Source organism: Symphalangus syndactylus, chromosome 1 (genome assembly GCF_028878055.3).
Source record: "Symphalangus syndactylus isolate Jambi chromosome 1, NHGRI_mSymSyn1-v2.1_pri, whole genome shotgun sequence".
NCBI classification, from domain to species: Eukaryota; Metazoa; Chordata; class Mammalia; order Primates; family Hylobatidae; genus Symphalangus; species Symphalangus syndactylus.
In genome coordinates, this window is record NC_072423.2 from 31,640,601 (window position 1) to 31,662,172 (window position 21,572).

The 21,572-nt window shown below is 39.8% G+C and overlaps 1 protein-coding gene across 5 annotated transcripts in view; it reads left to right on the forward strand.

Annotated features, from left to right (window-relative positions):
• CCDC68 (coiled-coil domain containing 68) overlaps positions 1 to 16,830 on the forward strand; it is a 63,899-nt gene extending 47,069 nt beyond the window's left edge. For 4 of the 5 annotated variants that reach the window (XM_063642397.1, XM_063642400.1, XM_063642431.1 and 1 more), the window contains exons 11-12: positions 9,986 to 10,062; positions 11,026 to 11,194. In XM_063642397.1, coding sequence (XP_063498467.1) covers positions 9,986 to 10,062; positions 11,026 to 11,185 — 237 coding nt within the window. In that variant the 3' untranslated portion in view covers positions 11,186 to 11,194. Of the gene's footprint in view, positions 1 to 9,985; positions 10,063 to 11,025; positions 11,195 to 13,449 lie in introns of those variants that run through there. The other variant, XM_055298559.2, reaches the window with a different exon arrangement.
• The last annotated feature ends 4,742 nt before the right edge of the window (positions 16,831 to 21,572 follow it).

Sequence of the window (21,572 nt, forward strand, 5' to 3'; positions counted from 1 at the left end):
GATAACCTCTCTCGATATGGGCTTGAATCAGAGGCTTGCTCAAATCTACTCTTGTGTAAATTTCACTCTAGTCAGATGGCCAGGCTTCCTGTCTCCTGCCTTTGTTCCCATGCATGATCCTTTCCTGGTTTGGGATGTCCTCTTTCCTCCTTTCTTCATTCATATCCATCCTGGCCTCCCAGCTTTGCCTTCAGGCTTACCCACTTCTAGAAGCCTGTTATAATTGTCTTGCTTTTCAGTGTTTTAAAACTGAGCACAATACAATCTAATGTCCTGGGATAAGACAGGCTTTTCTTCCCTCCCGCTCACTTCCCCTTTCCTCAGGACCCCTGTATTAGTCTGTTCTCACGCTGCTAATAAAGACATACCCAAGACTGAGTAACTTATAAAGAAAAAGAAGTTTAGTGGACTCACAGTTCCACATGGCTGGGGAGGCTTCACAATCATGGCATGGCGGAAGGTGGAAGCCATAGCTTGCATAGCAGCAGGCAAGAGAAGTGTCAGTAGGGGAAATGCCAGACGCTTATAAAACCATCAGATCTTGTGAGAACTCACTCACTATCGTGAGAACTCACTCACTCTCATGAGAAGAGTATGGGAGAAACTGCCGCCATGATTCAATTAACTCCACCTGGCCCTGCCCTTGACAGGTGAGGATTATTACAATTCAAGGTGAGATTTGGGTGAGGACACAGAGCCAAACCATATCAACCCCCTTGCTGGCACTCAGCTGCTGCCCTCTGCTGGCAATGCTCCTGCCTTGCAGGAAGTGCAATGAAGCTCCTGCCAAGGTTGGAGCTCTTCTGAAGACCCCACAGCACCTCCACCTCATTCCATTTCTTGCCGTGTCTCTGCTTCTGTCTCTGTCAAATGGCGCATCACCCACTGCCTGGAGCTGTTCACCTCTTCTACTCCATCCCTCAGTATTTTGATTTTCTGCTAATTGTCACCTGCCAGCGTTAATGTTGCCCAGTCCTGTGGACTGTGGAGATGTTCTGACTTCCCACTGGAGGCCTTATCATCTTTTGGAACTGTTCCTTCCACTACCATGTTCTTTCTGCTTTCCCCAAACAGAAGATAAAAAATCATAATAATAGTTTTCTACATGTTAATTTTTGTACCCTTATTTTCCATTTCTACCTTCCTAGCAGACAACTGTTCTCTTTTGGTTTTGAGGATAGGCCTCATTGAACCTCACACTCTCTTTAGACTCTCGCCCTCTTCAGGCTGTATGGGGCTGATTAACACACTGCTCTCAGCTCTGTGCTGCTAAAAATGCCTTGATTGTGGAATAATTGGCTCAAAACTAGTGTTCACTCAAGTGCCCAGTAACAGCTGGCTAATTTATGTCAGGGGACCTTCAGATTATGTGATTCATGTCACAGTGGAGCCTCCTTGTACGAAATGTTCTCTAAAGACATTTCTTCACAGCCTTTCTTAGTGGCTTTTTGGCAAATGTTACTTGATAAAATATTTTTTCTTATATTATTAAATATGGCAATATGTTATATATTTCATATATAATATATTGAGACAGGGTCTCAATATTGTTACATGTAGCAATATATTATATATTTCATATATATATACTTGAGACAGGGTCTCACTCTGTCGCCTAGGCTGGAGTGCAGTGGCATGATCTCGGCTCACTGCAACCTCTGCCTCCTGGGTTCAAGTGATTCTCCTGCCTCAGCCTCCCGAGTAGCTAGGATTACAGGCGCACACCATGTCACCCGGCTAATTTTAGTATTTTTAGTAGAGACGGGGTTTCACCATGCTGGCCGGGCTGGTCTCAAACTCCTGACCTCAAGCGATCTGCCCACCTTGGCCTCCTAAGGAGCTGGGATTACAGACATGAGCCACCATGCCTGGCCTATTTCTTACATTTTTTACGTAACTAACATTCATTCATTCCATATAAGTTGGGACATATGGAAAAGCAAATAGAACAAGAAAATCGCTGATAAAAGTACCATCCCTGGATACCAAATCAGCATAGCTGGGTATATCTATGTTTTGTGGGAATCTATGTGCCTGTTATATACCTGTGTGTACATACTAACTATAGAATATATATGGCACTGCACTGTGCCTATTGTATTCCCATTTTTAAACTTTCATTCATTTTTCCACATCACTATTTATGTAATTACTTCTACATTTAATTATTGAGTGGTTACTACAGTATAGGCACTAAACTCCAGAAAACAATGTTGAGCAAAATAGACATGAGTCCTGCTCCCTGGAACTTACTGCCTAGTGAGTGAATTTGAAATGCCTCTTTATTCTGGACTAAATTATTATTGAAGCTGTTCCAACAGAGAATCAGCCTATTTTGGCTCCAATAGCTTACTGCTTTAATTATTGTACATCTGTAATATGTTTTAATTGGAGAGGTTGTTTTAGGGTTGGCATCATTCTCAGATCTTTCACTTCTTATGGTTCTGGGCTCTGCTTACATCTAATGAAGTGCCCATTCTTATCACAAAGTCAAGGTGTCAGTGGTACTACTGCTTCTAATTCAATTTTGTGTTCTTTAATTGTGCCTATTTATTTATATTTTTCCCAATGAGGATTTTATCTTCCTAAATAAACTGACAACCCAGATACGGTACATTATCCAGCTGGCCTGTTGGTTAAACAGTTAGACAAGGAAGATGTATTTGTTTCCATTGTACTCTGTTTGTGTATTCCAAAATTCAGCAAATAATTACTGACTATTCAACAATTATGCCACAGAAATAGATGCATCTCCCTCTCCTGTCATGGAAACTTCTTGGTTTGTGGCAGACTCTCTACAGTAATGTGACAGAACCTCTCAGTGTTATCTTAGAGTCTCTGTATGTCGCTCAACCCAAGCCAGTGTTTTCTTTTTCTTTTTTCTTTTTTTGAGATGGAGTCTCACTTTGTCACCCAGGCTGGAGTGCAGTGGCGTGATCTCGTGATCTCGGTTCACTGCAGCCTCCGCCTCCTGGGTTCAAGCAATTCTTCTACCTCACACTCCCAAATAGATGGGATTACAAGTGCCTACCACCACGCCTGACTAATTTTTGTATTTTTAGTAGAGACAAGGTTTCACCATGTTGGCCAGGCTGGTCTCGAACTCCTAACCTCAGGTGATCCTCCCACCTCGACCTCCCAAAGTGCTGGGATTATAGGTGTGAGCCATTGTGCCCAGACTCAAGCCAGTGTTTTCTAACACTTGTATAAAAAAAGGCTTCAAATAATAACAGTATCTGATGAGTGACTTTATGTTATCAACATTTATTTTCTTCAATAGATAAATCTTTCCTTCACAGCAGTGGATGTTACTATGCCCATTTGAGCTTTAAAAAGTCCAAGCCATATTAATTTATTTATTCAACAGATATTTTTGCGTGTTTATGATGTATCAGGAAATGTTCTAAGTGCTGGGTATGTGGCCGTGAATGTGACAGATTGTGCCTGACTTCATCTTACTTATACTTTGAGGAAACAGACAACAAACAAATAAACAAGCAAGTACACAGCTTGCTTAGGAAGTGCCAAGTTCTCCGAGGAAGAATGGAAGAGTGTGGGGAGTCACAGAGTAACCGGGATTAGGGAGGGCATCTCTGAGCACGTGTTGGACCAGGTATCCAAATACCTAAATATAGTGACTTTGAGCCATAGTGATTCAATTTATTTTATTTTATTTTTATTTTGTTATTTTTTTTTATGGATAGGGTCTTACTCTGTTGCCCAGGCTGGAGTGCCGTGGCGTGATCACGGCTCACTGCAGCCTCACCCTCCCATGCTCAAGCAATCCTCCTACCTCAGCCTTCTGTGTATCTGGGAATACAGGCACACACTACCATATCTGGCTAATTTAAAACAAACAAACAAAAATTGTAGAGACAGAGTTTCACTGTGTTGCCAGGGCTGGTTTCAAATTCCTGGGCTCAAGTGATCCGCCTGCCTTGGCCTCCCAAAGTGCTGGGATTACAAGTGTGAACCACTTCACTCAACCTCATAGTAAATAAATTTCTATCCTATTCCTAGTGAATGGCTTATTATAAAGCTTTTAAGCTAGAATAAAATGTGCAGGGGTACACTGTCTTGCACTGCAAATTTAAGGCCACTGCCCATTTTGGAATTCCTGAAATGACAGGAGAGACTGATTTAGTTTATGAAAAATGATCATCAGGGCTTGAACAACCTTTTAAACACATCAACTTTTGAAACCATAAAGACAGCATCACTTTCTCATTCATGCTAAAATAATTTGTCTCTGTTTAGTCATGCTATATATTTTGTTTTCTTTAATCCTGAAAGCTGCTCCAGGAGAGCTAATACTGACTGCATTTTGCGAGTGACAAAACTGAGGATCTGAGAAGTTAAGCAGCATGTTTAAAATCACTCAGCAAGCAGGTGGCAGAACCTGCATTTGAGTCTGCTTAACTTTGCAGCACATGCCTGCCCATCAATATCTGCTTATCTGGGTATTTGGGTGATATGGTTGGCTGTGTCCTCACCCAAACCTCATCTTGAATTGTAGCTCCCATAATTCCCACGTGTTGTGGGAGGGACCCGGTGGGAGATCTTTGAATCCTGGGGATAGTTTCTCCTGTACTGTTCTCGTGGTAGTGAATAAGTCTCATGAGATCTGATGGTTTTTTAAGGGGAAACCCCTTTCGCTTGGTTCTCATTCTCTATTGCCTGCCTCCATGTAAGACGTGTCTTTGCATCTCCTTTCCCTTCTGCCATGATTGTGAGGCCTCCCCAGCCATGTGGAACTGTGAGTCCATTAAACCTCTTTCCATTGTAAATTACCCAGTCTTGGGTACATCTTTATTAGCAGCGTCAGTACAGACTAATACACTGAGTGATTAAATGTGTGTGTGTGTGTATGTATGTGTATACATGTTTGTGAAATATATATGTGTAGCCAATATATTTTTAAACACCTGGTTATAACATTAAATTTGCATAGTCTTTTACATTGATTTTAGTCATTGTCACAGTTACTGTATTAAATATTTTCTATTTTACTTCTGGCTTTCAAGTAATGGAAACACATCCTTTTTTCCTGTGGTGGTCTTTCTATCCTAGCAGTTTTTCCCCCCTCCCTATAGGCGATAAAATTGACTCATATAACCCTGTATTTTAAAAAAAGTTTAATTCTTCTTAACCAGTTTTAAATATCACTGAAAATTTCTGCTTAACTCTACCAAAATTATTTACTTTCTTTCTGGTTTTGCATATCTTTCATCATCTTAATTTACAGCTCTGACCCTCATCTTATATTTCTTGCATTTCTAGTTTCTTCACTAAGGACCTGCTCCTAGGGAAATGCATTTTCAGAAATTACTCCATTTTCTAAACTTTGAAGATTATCCTACTTTATATAAGCACCATCATCCTTAAAATTTAATTCTGGAGTGTGTTGCTAAAATATTAAGTATGCAAAAATTATATTCTTTATGAAAACTATGTCAATAAACTATCCTTAGACAGAGCCATAATAGTGGCAGGCATATTCTGGCCAGTGATTTGTACTTTTTAAATAAAACTCATGCATATACTGTCCTAGTTAAAGGAAAAATCAGAAAAGTCTATAAATCAAGACTAAATGCCTAAATCTGGTAGATGAAACAAATCAGCATGGAATTTAAAATAAATTGAAGAGAGTCTTACATAATAACTCGTATGCTTTTGTATTGTTTGGTACTGAATTGGTTGAGAAACTGGGAGTTTATTCTGGGGAAAATCTAAGTAGCTTTTACCTAATTGACCAGTCACAGAATATTTTCATTTCAATGGTGCTTGTCATCAAGAGAGTGTGTTTGAAATTACTTTGTCAAGTGTAAAGTACTATAAAGAGGGACTTTTTTCTAGGCATATGCTTGGCCTATAATATGTGCCTGCCCTTGTTTGGAGTGTATAATAGATTTATATTCATTATATGAGGAAATCTTCACCATCAAGTGATCAAATCTGAAGTACATTTCCTGGGTGAAACTTAGCTTCACTCTTTTATGGTTTTATTTTTTTTTTATTTTTTTATTTCTTATTTATTTTTATTTTTTTTGAGACGGAGTCTCGCTCTGTCACCCAGGCTGGAGTGCAGTGGCGCGATCTCGGCTCACTGCAAGCTCCGCCTCCCGGGTTCACGCCATTCTCCTGCCTCAGCCTCTCCGAGTAGCTGGGACTACAGGTGCCCGCCACCACGCCCAGCTAATTTTTTTGTATTTTTAGTAGAGACGGGGTTTCACCGTGGTCTCGATCTCCTGACCTCGTGATCCGCCCGCCTCGGCCTCCCAAAGTGCTGGGATTACAAGCATGAGCCACCGCGCCCGGCCTTAGCTTCACTCTTGAAATTTCACAGTGAAATGATGATTGCATGTGAAGATACTGGCTCCATCTTTTGAGTTATTATTCATGATAAATGCTGGGAGGTAAGAAGGAGCACAATTCAGGGCTGACTCTAAACCATTGACTTACTCCAAACCATCAGGTGGAATTTCAGAAAATACCTTGTAGGCCAGGTGCAGTGGCTTTCACCTGTAATCTTAGCACTTTGGGAGGCTGAGGCAGGCGGGTCACTGGAGGCCAGGAGTTCAAGAGCAGCGTGGCAACATGGTGAAACCCTGTCTCTACTAAAAAAAAATACAAAAATTGGCCAGCTGTGGTAGCACGTGCTTGTAATCCTAGCTACTCGGGAGGCTGAGGCAGGAGAATCGCTTGAACCCAGGAGCTGGAGGTGGAGGTTGCAGTGAGCCATTGATGGCTGTAATGAGCCATCTGGAGGAGCAATTGCCATCTCACTGGCTGCAGCAGGGAGGCATGGCAAGGGCTGCATTCTCCATGGAGCCCATGAGAGCCCCACCCCTGCTGGGCACAGCTGCAGCTGTTTGAACTGTGGCTGCAGACTCAGGAGTCCCTGCACTCCTGGGGGCCTTGGGAGGCCCCCCTTGCCCTTGCAGGCTCAGAAGTGCCTGTTCCCACTGCCTGGCTTCTCCCTGCTGTTGGCACCCTCTCCAATTTCGGAGCAAATTTGGGGTCAAGCCCGGGCACTGTCACAGCTCAGCCAGGTGTGTGCATGCTCGGGTTAGTGCTGACATGCCAGCTCCCTTCTGCCTCAACCCCCTTTGGACTTTGGGCACCAATGAGCATGGGAGGGAAGCCAAGGGGGTGCTGAGGGCAGCTTGGTGCTGGCCTGAAGGTGCCCCTTGGCACAAACAGCCTGGGCGCTATGAACCACAGTGGAAGGCAGACAGGCTCCTGGGCAGAAGGTCCCCAGTGAGTCCTCACCTTCAGGACAGGGAGGGTCTAAATGCTGGTGGCCGGGCTGCCAGTCCTATGGACTGGAGTAAGAACTTGTGTTGCCTTTTCTGGGCCCACTCATGGCTGCCCATGGAGCAATCAGCACGTACTTCCTTCCTCTCTGAGGCCATGAAAGCCCCAGGCTTAGCCAGAGCTGGGCAGACATTGAGATGACCAGCTGCAGACAGGAGCTACCCACTCCAGGGCCTCCTCTCTACTGAGACTCAAGCAGATATTGGGACAACCTGCCTGCAGAGAGGAGCCACCCACTCTAGGGCTTCCTCTCCGATGAGAGCTGCACAGACGATGGGGCAGCCAGCTGTAGAGAGGAGCTACCCTCTCTGTTGATAGCTGAACACTTGTTGGGATTACTTGCCTAGCAGAGAGGAGCTACCTTCTCTGCTAGGAGCTGGACACTTGTCAGGACAACCTGGCTGCAGAAAGGAGCTGCCCCCTGCAGGTTTCCTCTGAGCTGTTCTATTGCTCAATAAAGCTCCTCTTTGTCTTGGTCACTCTCCACTTGTCTGTGTAGCTCATTCTTCCTGGTTGCCGGACAAGAACTCAGGACTCACTGGATGCCTGGGCTAAAAGAGCTGTAACACAAACAGGGCTGAGACATGCCCCTTGCTCGCCATGTTGCAGGCAAAGAGAAGGAAAGAAGAGCTGTGGCCCTTTGGGCAGCCCAGACCTGAGAGCTCCCTGAGCCAGGGCTGTGACTCTCTCTTTGGGGCCTTGTGGTTCCTGGCATCTCCAAGCTTCCAGGTGCCACTGTGTTCCCTGGTGCCAGCTGTGGAAGCTGCATGTGGTGCACCTGGTCTAGCCGCAGCCTCGCAGAGCCAGCACCCATGCCAGTACCTGGCACTGTGTGCCCCACTGTAGCAGTCGGCATGTTTGACTATGCACAGTGGTTGGACCCCACACTTGCTCACACACCCCTCACCATTTCACACCTGACTCATCCTTGACAGGCATGAGACCTAGGCCAGTAGCTCGCAGCCTGCCAGGCTGAGTGGACAAAGCGAGTCCAACGGACCCAAGTAAAACTTTGGCAAAGGCACCACTGGCCTCAAAGGTTTGCGGCCAGAAAAATGACACCTTGTAACACTGAGATCGCGCCACTGCACTCCAGCCTGAGCGACAGAGTGAGACCCTGTCTCAAAAAAAAAAAAAAAAGAAAAGAAAATACCTTTTTAACTATAATTACATGACTCTCTAAGTCTGTGTTCCTTGAAAGGGAAGGGAGCTGGTGTTCTGCTGTTCATCACCTGTGATCGTTCCACCCAGCTACCTTTTGGTCCCTGACACCTTTATATGGGTGTGTCCTTTAAAGTGCAACCCACTGGCAACTCAGCGTTGCTCATGATCCCTCACTGTTTTAAGTCTCACTTTCCAGATCTGGGAAGTGAAATTGCTCACTTGACTATGTTGTAGAGAAAACACTGGCTCTGGATAGGAGGACACAGCTTGACATTGAGCTCTGCATGAATAGGATGTGGGGCACTGGAAGTCTTTGGAATTCAATTTATTGTTATAAAAATGGTACTTGAGGCTGAGCGCGGTGGCTCACACCTACAATCCCAGCACTTCAGGAGGCTGAAGCAGGTGGACCGCTCAAGTCCAGGAGTTTAAGACCAGTGTGAGCAACATGGTGAAACCCTGTCTCTACCAAAAATACAACAATTAGCCAGGCATAGTGGCGCACACCTGTGGTCCCAGCTATTCAGGAGGCTGAGTCGGAGGCAGGTTTGAGGCTGGGAGGTGGAGGTTGAAGTGAGCCGAGATACTGTATCCAGCCTGGGTGATGGAGACAGACACTGTCAAAAAAAAAAAAAAGGCACTTCAACTAGAAAATCATAACCAATTGCCTTTACTCTTAAAATCTGTGCCAGGCACTAGCTGAGCACTTGACATATTTTTTTATCTCATTTTAAATCTGTGAAGAAGGCATTATTATTATATCTGTAATACAGATGAGGAAATTAGGCACAGAGAGGTTAAGTAGCCTAAATGAGGTCACGTAACTAGTGAGTGGCCGTGCTAGGATTTGTACCTGAGAACTTGTGCTCTAACCACTCCTGTTCTTAACTGTTGCATGAACTCCCAGAATTATGAGAGTACTTCCAGATGTAAAATATTATGTTCACATGACACTTGTTTCTTGCAACAACTTACACAAAGTAGGCAGGACGTGTATCATTTACCACTAGTATAGATATGAAGAAACTAAGGTTTCATAAGAAAATCGAGGCTATAGAGGCCATGAACTTATATTAATAGTAAAGAGCAGATGGGACCTATTTTCATGGGGTTTATAATCAAGAGATCACAAAAGAAAGACGAACATGTGATCGATATTGTGGGTATCTTTAACAAGGTTCCTTAAAAGTTCTTTTCATTTGTCTGTATTTTTAAAACTCTGTAAAATAAAATATGGATACTTCAGCTGTTGAATTTCAGATGCTAAATCAGAATACTCTATTTTAGTCCCTTGGTAAATTATTCATTTTTCAGGGAGTATCTGCATCTTCAGAGATAATATTTAGTGACTTTCAACTGGCTATTTTCTTTGTTCTATAGTATAACTGCAGTAACAAACTTGCTGCCAAGGAGTGAGGCAGGTGTTGGGTTGAATAGAAGCATTGCAGGTGTAGCTAATAAATGTGTTAGCTATTTGATGTCTGCATTTTTTTTTCAATTTTAGAATAAAGAACTAAAAACCCAGGTAGCACTTTCATCTGAAACTCCTAGGACAAAGGTATCTAAGGCTGTCTCTACAAGGTAAGGTCTTTGTCTTCTTCCACCCTGTCTTCACAACCTATGTTGAACATGTTAGACATTCAACCCACTCAAGAAAGATTCCAGTCTGTCACTACTTATGTAATCATTTGTTTACTGTCTGTCTCCCAGTTTCTATTCAGAACTGTGTTAATCTTGTTCATCATTTAATCCTCAAAGCCTAACACAGGAATACTAAATAAATTAATGAACAAATTTAGATATCTCTTTTTTTCTTCTTTGCCCTAAAACAAGCCCAATCTCAACTCCAACACCTAGACATTACAGATCATCTCCTTTATTGTCTTTCTTCTTCTGTTGCTGATGTTTTTTATGCCATTGATGGACATTTTAATCTTTAATTGTTGGCATTTATTGAAATTGCTATGTTGTCAACTCTAATAAGTTATTAATATAAATATCACCAGGGCAAGAATAGTTCTTTTTAATTTCCTGCATTGCTAAGGACAAGGTTCTTCAACAACTATCTAATAATGAATGATTTCAAGCGATGATGATGACCTACTAAAGAAATTGAAATGATGGTTGAAACCATCTAAGTCATTTTTTTAAGTTAAATTTTCGTTGTGGTTGTTGGCAGAATCAGAATCTGGGCTCAAATCTCATTTCCACAAACCCTATGAAATTATCATTTAAAAGAAAACATAGTCTCTAATTATATGTATCATTTAAAAAGTGATTAAAAACTTCCTCTTCTAGCAGGTTTTGAATTTCCCAAGCTAGTCCCTCTAGGGAAGAATCTCATTTTCTAAAAGTCTCTTCAGCCCAGTGCCGGAGGTGGAAAAATCAGACCCACTATGATTAGCATCATAGGAATTCAGGAAGATTCTTCTCTCTCCTTAAAACTGCCTGAAACAGTATTTCACTTTGCTAATGATGTATGTAATTAGAGACTAGAGATGAAACTATTATGATTCAAGTCCTCTAAAATCTTTTGGCCTCCAGATGCTTGTTACAAACTTTTTGGCTACTAGCCCTGCAACTTCTAGAAAAGAAAAGAAATGAAGCCTCAGAGGTTTCCCAGGAGGAGCTGAAATGCCTACGTTTCAGAAGCAGGGAGAGTGGAGTCACTTCAGTTGGGGAAGATGTGAAAGGTTTGGACTAGGAGGGCAAGCGTGACATTCTAAGGGAAGGAAGGATGGCTAATATTTTGCTCCCTTCCATCTGTACCATTCCCATTGGGATGGTGAAGCACTATGGCCAGTCCTAGCTGCTTGGACCCTGGAGGGAATGGGGCCAGAATGGAGCAGACAAGGAAACAGCTGATTATCTTCATATGGTAACTAGTATTGAATGCTGAGACTCTGGCTGGTATATAAGGGTCATGTTGAAGAGAATGATTTCTTTGGCCAACTCTTTAGCTACAGCTATTAATTAGTATTTAACTAATTAATAGTTAAAGGTTTACTGTTTTAAAGATTTTTCTTCTCCCTGTGACTTGGGAAAGGCCAAATGGGGGAAATTTCCTACTTGAAGTGGTGAAACGAGACTGAATGTCCCCTTTGTTCTGTGATTTTTGATAGAAATTCTTGTGTTAATGATGTAAAGCAGCAGTCCCCAACCTTTTTGGCACCAGGGTCCAGTTTCATGGAAGACAGTTTTTCCATGGACCAGGGTGGAGAGGATTGTTCTGGGGTGATTCAAGTGTATTACATTTATTTCTATTTTTATTACATTGTAATGTATAATAAAATAATTATAAACTCACTATAATGTAGAATCAGTGGGAGCCCTGAGTTTGTTTTCATGTAACTAGCCAGTCCCATCTGGGGGTGAGACAGATGTTCAGGCATTAGATTCTCATAAGGAGCACACAACCTAGATCCATCGCATGCACATTTCACAATGGGGTTCGCGCACCTATGAGACTCTAATGCCATTGCTGATCTGATAGGAGATGGAGCTCAGGAGGTAATGTGAGCGATGGGGAGTGGCTGTAAATACAGATGAAGCTTCACTCTCTTGCCCACTGCTCACCTCCTGCTGTGTAGTCCTATGCCTAACAGGCTGTAGACTGGTACCAGTCCATGGCCCAGGGGCTGGGCACCCCGATATAAAGGCAGGACTCACATTTGCAAAATAAAATATGGCCCATTGGTTGCTTGAAAAATGTAAGTGGTAGTTTGGTTTTGTAGATCTGGATTCACAAATATACAATGGAATTAACTCTAGGGAGAGATTTGAGGATAAAGATAACTGTTAAGACTGAAATTAGAAAATTATGTACACATAAAAATTTAATCTTGGCAAATCTCTACACATTCTTTCAGGGAATACAAACAAACAAGGTTTTTTCTTTTTTACTTGAGTGTTAGAACATATAGATCTTCCTTCCTTCCTTCCTTCTTTCTTCCCTTCCTTTCCCTCCCCTTTTCCTTCCCCTTTCTTTCTTTCTTTCTCTCCCCTTCCTCCCCTACCCTCCTTCCAGCTCCCTGCCCTTCCTTTCCCCTTCCCTCCCCTCTTCCCAACTAGTCCCTCCCCTCCCCTCCACTTCCTTTCATTCTCTCTGTTTCTCTGTTTTGACAGGGCCTCACTCTGTGGCCCAGGCTGGAGTGCAGCAGCGCAATCATAGCTCACCTTAACCTCAAACTCCTGGGCTCAAGGGATTCTCCCACCTCAGCCTCCCCAGTAGCTAGGGCTACAGGCACACTATCACACCTGGCTATTTTCTTTTTGTGGAGGACAGGGTCTTGCTATGCTGCCTAGGCTGGTCTTGAACTCCTGGGCTCAAGTGATCATCCCACCTCAGCCTCTCAAAGCGTTGGGATTACAGTCATGAGCCACTACATCCAGCCTGATGTTTTTTGAGTGGTTTGCTTGAGATGAGGGGCCATGTTGTTAAACAACAGTAATAAAATATGCATATGTATATATGTGTGTGCATGTATATATATGTCCGTGTACATATGTTTGTGTATATATATATATATATATATATGTACTTACAGTTTTAAATACTAGAATCACACAGTGAGGAAATAAATTCAGGCTATGCAAAATGCATTGAAGTAAAATAGCCTGGGGGAACAGTTGATTTGTGTTTTGTCATCTCCAACTCACTCTGGGGAATGTCTTCACCAGGTGGAATGGCAGATACAGGCTCTTCCTCTCTCTGGCTTCCCTCATGCTCCCTTATTCTTGTCCTGTTACATCTAGCAGAATTTGTACGCATTAAATGCTTTCACAATGCAATTCTACTGTATATCATGGGGAACTGGTCAGAATACATCTATTAACACATCTCTTAGAACAAAGCAGTTAGTTCCGATTTGGTATTAATAGTATTGTGGTAGTTGAGTATGGTGGTCTAGCTATGATCACCAGAGTTTAACATTCTCCATTTTGATCATTGTGTTGTCTTTTCTACAGTGAATTGAAGACCGAAGGTGTTTCCCCTTATTTTATGTTGATTAGGTTACGGAAATGAACTGGCTGGGTAAAGATCCGATTTAGAAAGACTGCGTGAGTCTTATTTATTCTTTGAAACACAGCACAAATTTCATGTTAACATGGCCCAATGCCATTATTTAAATGGAACTTACTACATACCAATGGCTTTGCAAGAAGACGACATTTCAGGAAATCAAACAAATATATATTTAACGGATGGACTCTTCAAAACTTACCAAATAGTTGAAGAAACCAGGTGCCTTCTCATGATGGAAGACAAATTCTGCTTTAAATTAAAAAAAAAAAAATCTGAATCTTGTTTTCAGATTTTTTTTTCTACTGGGACTGTTTTAAGATTGTCAATTCTGACTTTTTTATAGTGATTTTTAAGAGTATAAATAGAAGGGAGAGTGTATATATATATATGAAGGAACATACATTTCCTGCATATATATGTATGAAGGGCATATATATGTATGAATGAGCATACATATTTGCAAGTTGACTTTTGGATGATAAGAAAGATTTTACAGTGACATAAGTTCATCTCCTGATCCATTGTTTGTGGGAGAATTATACTCCACTGAATTATGGGCAGGAGAAAGAGCAGATTCCTTTTAGCTAATTCCCCAACCCATACACCCCTCTGGAGTTGAGAATCATGGCTGCCTCACAACACATCAGAGAAAGACTGTTCTTCAGTAGTTCTGGGATTAAAAATTGGTTTCTAGAGGTAACCTGTACACACAAACACACAGGGATGCACATGGTGTCCTCTGCCTTTGTGACTAATTTTCTTTTTGATATTTATTAATAGTATCTAAATAAAATATTGGGGGGATAGAAAAATAATGCTGTTAGCCCATACTTCCATGAAAATGTATTTATTATACGCTCAAAGGAATAATGACTGCTGTCTGCAGCCAGAAAGAATCTGAATTCATGAGTTGGAAAGATATATATATAGTGTTTTTGTGAAGGTTTGCTTAAATTCTGATACATGCCTTCTTTGTAGGTGGAGTTTGTGATTGCAGTGAATAGGCCAAATTCTGACTTGCAGAAATGCAGACATACAGTCAGGAAAGAACAAACTTCAATTAAATGTATAATGAGAGACCTAGGTCCCCCTAAAGGATGAATTTCCTTTAGGACTTTGATCTTCCTCTCTAGTGTATCACTTTAAATATTTGCTCAGGAAAGATGCTGACGCTTTCATTGTGGAATGTGAAATATCAGTGTTGTCTATAAATATTGGAAGGTATATAAAAATGAGATGATGTAATGTATTTATAAATTTATCCAAGTACTGTAATCCTTGAATTGTTGTGTAACTATGTGTGAGTTTTATGCTTCATGGTATCTTTGGAAACATTTTTATTGCTTACTTACTTTGAAGGTATATTTATCTGTTAACATTTAGGGCATAGTTACTTTATGCCAGGAACAAGTCTAAGCACTTTACTTGTATTAATTTCTTTTATCTTCCCCAAAGCCCTCAGAAGCAGATTATTCCTGTTCTACAGAGAAAGATACTGAGAGTGGTTGAGTAATTTGCCCAGCTGCTAACTGTGAAGCAAAAATTTGAACCTTTTGACTTGGCTATTGATATTCATTCTACTTGCTCACATGGTGGTCTAAGGAATTTCCCAGCTATAGAAATCTCTCTCTTTTTGCCACTTTAATCAACACATAGCTTCCTGGATGACTGCCTGTGTTATTTTGTGGATGACAGAAACAACAAATACTGATAAAATCAATATTTTGCTGAAATGAGTTGATCTTTCCCCAGTTGGACTACCATTGTGAGAACTCAGTTCAGACAAACTTCCCTGCTAAAAATCTGTTTATCATACATTTATTATTTATGACTTTATGTCACATTGAAGAATTTCTTCATGATACATTTTCAGGCACACTTGTAGGAAAATTAGGATCACGAATCCTGCTTTAAGTATTTGCAGTGTAGTAAGAGAATCCGTCTTTTACTAGGAGACCAGATTCCTTTTATACCTCATTCATCATGCTGGATTGTAATAAATTTCAGATTTTGGAATGGGCTTATTTAACTGACCTAACAATCTTGATGATTTCCATTAGAATAACTTGTTCTAAGGTCACAAGTGGAAAGACACTGTTGGTTTTTATTTTGATTTCACTATACTCATTTTTGAACATGGAAATACATGGTGAAACCACCTATGCAAAAATGACAACAGTGAGAAAATTATGACAGTGAAAGAGATCTGACCTAACTAACTATCTAGCTTGCCTCCAAACTGCCCTTGGTCATTCCTGAGTGTGGGCCAAGCTAACTTTGGGAGAAATTTACTTTACAGGTTAAATTATAATAGCCCTTCCAAAAACTAAACTATTTTCCTGCCTCAGTCTCTCTAGTAGCTGGGATTACAGGCACTCACCACCATGCCCAGCTAATTTTTGTATTGTTAGTAGAGATGGGGTTTTGCCATATTGGCCAGGCTGGTCTTGAACCCCTGGCCTCAGGTGATCCAACTGCCTCAGCCTCCCAAAGTGCTGGAATTACAGGCATGAGCCACTGCACCCAGCCCAGTTCTGCACTTCTGATGACCAGATGGCCCCACCTGCACAAGCAACTCCTCTGTGGCTCCCACCCAAAAGTGGACTCAGTGCAAGAGGACCATTGTCTGCACTCCTATGATTGCATCCCCGACCAGTCAGCATTTCCCATTTCCCCAAGACCCCTGCCCACCAAACTATACTTGAAAAACCCTAGCCTCTGAGTTTTCAGGGAGGCTGATTTGAGCCGGCTTTATGTGTATTGAACTGTTTCTCTATTGCAACCCCCCTGCCATGATATGTTAGCTCTATGTAGTCAGAGGGCAAGATAAACACACTGGGAAGTTACAGTGGAACATACTACAGATGAGACCTGTTCATGACATCTCCAGGCTTGCTCTGGAAATCTTTGGATTTCCTGAGAATAAAAATAAGCCATTTCAGAGACCCCCCAAAAGTCCGAATTCTTCAAATATAACTGTGTCTTTATAATACCATCAGCCTTATCATTTATTTGTCATATATGGATTGTTTCCTATATCCACTATCATAAAATTATCATTTGAAATGCTTTTTTTTAAATGAAAAAAAAAAAACACTTCTCACTGAAAAAACAAGATTACAAGGGGGAATAATATTTATTAAGCTAAAATAGTACTCCACAGGAAATATAGGAAAAGAAACATTAGTTCAGTTTTATTCCAAATAAATGTACTTCTAATTACACTCTTGAATTTGTTGGATAAGAAGGTCTGAGGTGGGTCTGAAATTCATACGTGAAGTCAGGAAAAGAAACTTAGTTCTACCTTGATTACATATGTTGCTACAAATTATCATTATGAAATGTTTAAACAATTACTATAGTATATCTTTTGAATAATTGCTTATAGTATGCCTTACCATAAAGAAAATTGATGCTACATTGTATGAATTATTTGGTTTTGTTTCTTTTTATATAAAAATTATGCATAAATGAATTAAGTAGTTTTTGGTTTTTGTGGTTTCGTTTTTTGTTTTTGTTTGTTTGTTGTTGTTGTTTTGAGATGGAGTTTTGCTCTTGTTGACCAGGCTGGAGTGCAATGGCACAATCTCGGCTCATTGCAACCTCCACCTTCTAGGTTTAAGCGATTCTTCTGCCTCAGCTTCCCAAGTTGCTGGGATTACAGGCTCCTGCTACCACGCCCGGCTAATTTTTTTGTATTTTTCGTAGAGACGGGGTTTTGCCATGTTGGCCAGGCTGGTCTCGAACTCCTGACCTCAGGTGATACACCCGCCTCAGCCTCCCAAGGTGCTGGGATTACAGGCGTGAGCCACTGGCGCCAGACTAGTAGTTTTTATCTGATTGTTTATGACAATATTATCCATAGTATATGTATTGTTTTGGTCAGTGAACAGATTTTTAAATAGCTTCCTGAATTTTTCTGCTGCTTTTCCTTGGATTCAAATTGACAATAAAATAAATCTACTAAGCTTTTACTCTAAATTTGAAAAAACAGTTATAAAATTAAGAGGAACACACACACACATACACACACACACACAACTTCTCAAATTCATTCATGTTTACTTTGAACATCTCCACCTCTCTTCTGACCTGCAAATAAATACAGAATCCTCATCAATATCCAAGTAGTTACTCTATCCACCCAGAATTGAAAAGTCCCCCAACTAATATTGCAGTCATTATAACTTCCTTCTTGTCTCCTTTCCTTCCTTTCTTATTTTTTGGTGGAAAATATTAAGGAGGCAATAAAGATTTAAGTAATAATATTAACTGATTTATTATTAACGTATATACTAATGATGGCTTTCAGGACATGCTACCCCAAAATATGGCACCTTGGCATTTGAGAAAACAGCAGAAGCAGGAAGGCCACTCTTACTTTCCCTCCTTCTCCCCTGAAGCAGGTCATAAAATCTAGCAAGAATTTTTTTTTTTTAACTTTCCCCTATATGACCCTCATTCAAGAGGTGTCCTCCTTATACCCACAGGAAAGGAATATCCTTATCTCGAAAGACACAGGGACACAGAGAAGAATCTGAACAAACAGGCCTTGCTAATTTCCCCCGACTTTGTTAACATTAGTTCATACTCCTTTTCTCCAATATACTTCTTCACAACTATCCACATCCTCATCAAAACCAGCATTTAAAAAAACACAGCTTTACCCATCTCTTCAGGTCTCAATTTTTTTATAAGGCTCCTATGCTACATACAACTTAAATAAATTTGTATATTGGTCTCTTATTAATCTATCTTTTATTATAGGAGCTTCCACCATGAACCTAAGATGGGAAAGAAATATATTTATTTTCCTCTACACAAAAAAGTGTTTAAAGTTGTGGTAGAATTATGGAAAACTGGGATTTATCCTAGGCATGTAAAGTTGGTTTATCATTAGAAAATCAACTAATGTAATTCACCATATACACATAATAAAGGAGAGTAATTATATGGTAATTTTAGTACAAGAAAAAATTACTTTACAAAATTCAGTACCTTTTCATGATAAAAACATTAAGCAAACTGGGAATCATAGAAAACTTCATCATTTCTGATAACAAGCATTTGTGAAAAGCTTTCAGTTAATATAATTAATGGTGAAAGACTAATGCTTTCCCTACTGATAGTGGGAAAAAGGCAAGGATGCCTGCTTTTGTTACCACTTGTCTTAAACATTGTACTGCAGGTCCTAGTCATTGGAATATGGAAAGAAAAAGAAAATAAATAAAATGAAAAGAAAAATAAAAGAAATAAAATGAAAAGAAAATGGAAAGGAAGAAGAAAAAGAAAAAGAGAAAGAAAGAAAAGAAAGAAAACGAAAGAAGAAAGAAAAGAAAGAGAAAGAAAGAAAAAGAAAGAAGAGGAAGAAGAATAAGAAGGAGGAAAGGAAGGAAGGAAGGAAGGAAGGAAGGAAGGAAGGAAGGAAAGGGAATGCAGATTGGAAAGGAAAAAGTAAAACTATCCACTTTTTGCATTTCATATAATTATTGATATAGAGAACTCTAATAAAACTACAAAACTACCGGATATTGTATACTTGAACTTTGCTAAGGGTATAGTTCTTAAATATTTTCACCCCACCCCCCACACACAGTAGGTAACTATGTAAAGTGATAGATATGCTTATTAGCTTGATTATAGTAATCACTTCACAATGTTTATGTATATCAAAATGTTATATATCCTAAATATATATAATATTTATTTGTTAATTATAGCTCAATAAAGCTAGGAAAAAAACTGGAAAAAGTGAAGTTAACAAGGTCACAGAGTACAAGATTAACATAAAAGAATCAACATATTAGCAGTTGGTGAAAAGACAGACATATCAATGGTTGGAAAAAAGAATCCATGAGTAGATCCATTGAGATGATTGATTGATTTTTGAAAAAGATGTCAAGGCTATCCAATGGGGGAAGGAAAGTCTTCCCAATGGTACCAGAAATACTGGAAATGTCTGCATGGGGTGGGGGGAACAAATAAACATTGATCCTTACTTAATACCATACACAATAATTAACCTGAGATGGGCAATATGCCTAGACGTAAAGTTAAAACTACAAAATTTCTAGGAGAAAATCTAGTAGATTATCTTTGCCATATTAAGGCAGGCAAGATTCTAAAATAGCACACAAAGAACATGAGCCAAAAAAGAAAAATAAATTATAAATCGAATTTAATTAAAATTCATCTCTTCAGCATTTTGAAAGACACCACTAGAGAAACAAAAAGTAAGCCATAGAATTAGAGAAAATACTCACAACATACACAGGGTTTGAATCCTGAAAACATAAAGACTCTTAAAACATAAATATAATAATACAATAAAAATGGGCAAAAATGATTGAACCATTGCTTTACAAAACAAGATATACAAATACCAAATACACACCTGAAAAATTCTTAATACATTAGCTGTATTAATACATTAATACAGTCAAATGCAAATTAAAACCACTAAGAGATACCACATTAGTGGTGTCTAACACTCTAACCCATTAGAACAACTAAAATTAAAAGGACTTGCCATTACTGAGGATGTGGAAAAACTGGACTTTTCATTTAGTACAAGTGGAAATGCAAAAATAGTACGACCACTTGGAAAACAGGCTGTTTTTTAAAAATTTAAATATGAACTTGCCATTTGATCTAGTCACTCAATTCCTCATTATTTTGCCCAAGGGAAACAAAAGATTCTTTCCACAGAAAGAATTGTATGTGAATTTTCATAGCACTTTATTTGTAGGAGCCTCAAACTAAAAACAAATGTCCATTAACAGATAAATAGATAAACAAAATGTGGTACACTTATATATTAGAATGTTAACGATACAAAAGGACCAAATCACCAACAAATATATACAATGGATAAATCTCAAATCCTTATGCTAAGTGAAAGAAGCCAGAGGGAAAAAGATATACTTACTATATGACATCATAATGACGGAGAGCAAATTAGTAGAGTTGACCTCGAACAACATGGCATTGAACTGCAAGGGTCCACTTACATGCAAATGTTCTTCCGCCTCTGCCACCCCTAAGACAGCAAGACCAACCCTCCTCTTCCTCCTCTTCCTCAGTCTATTCAGTGTGAAGACAAAGATGAGGACTCTTATGATGATCCACTTTCACATAATGAATAGTAAGTATATCTTCTCTTCCTTAGGATTGTCTTAATAACGTTTTCTTTTCTCTAGCTTACTTTATTGTAAGAATACAGTAAGTAATACATATATCAAATATGTGTTAATTGAATGTTTATGTTATCAGTGAGGCTTCTGATCAACAGCAGACTATTAGTAGTTAAGTTTTAGGGGAATCAGAAGTTATATGCCAATTTTTGACTTCCTGGTTAGGGGATGGTCTGTGCTTGCAACCCCCACATTGCTCCAAGGTCCTGGGGACAGGAGTAGAAGGAGGAAGAGACTACAAAAGCGCACAGGGAAACATTGGAGGCCATAGCAATGTTCAGTGTCTTCAAAATGGTGATGTTTTTCGTGGGAACATTCATGACAATAGTCATTACATTATACAGTTTAAATATGTGCAATGTACTGTATATAGTATTTACTTCAATAAAGTAGTAAAAGACATGTGCACTGTTATTCTACAGTCCACCCAATCAGGTTCTCTGGCAGGATTCACTCATTTTTCTTTCAACGAATATTTATTGATCACATCCTATTTGCCAGGCACTGTTCTAGATGCCAGGGCTACAGTAGTGGGCAGTTTGGGGGTGGGGTAGACAGGGAGGGGCAGGGAAGAAAGAAAAAGTCTTTAAGTTCATGGGAATATATTCTAGTGAGGAGGGACAGATAATACAGTCAGAGGTGTCTGAAGAATTGAAGAAAAATAAAGCTGAACCCACGAATAGGGAGTTTTCGGGATGACAGTGTGGTTGCAATTTTAAATTGGGTGATAATTTAACAAATGTTAACTATAGATTTGCAATTTAAATAGGAGAGTAAGACTCAATATCATCTAAATCCTTACCTATGCATATATTTTGTCATATTTCCTTTATATAAATCATTCCTTTTGATTAGTAAGTTATCCTTCCAAT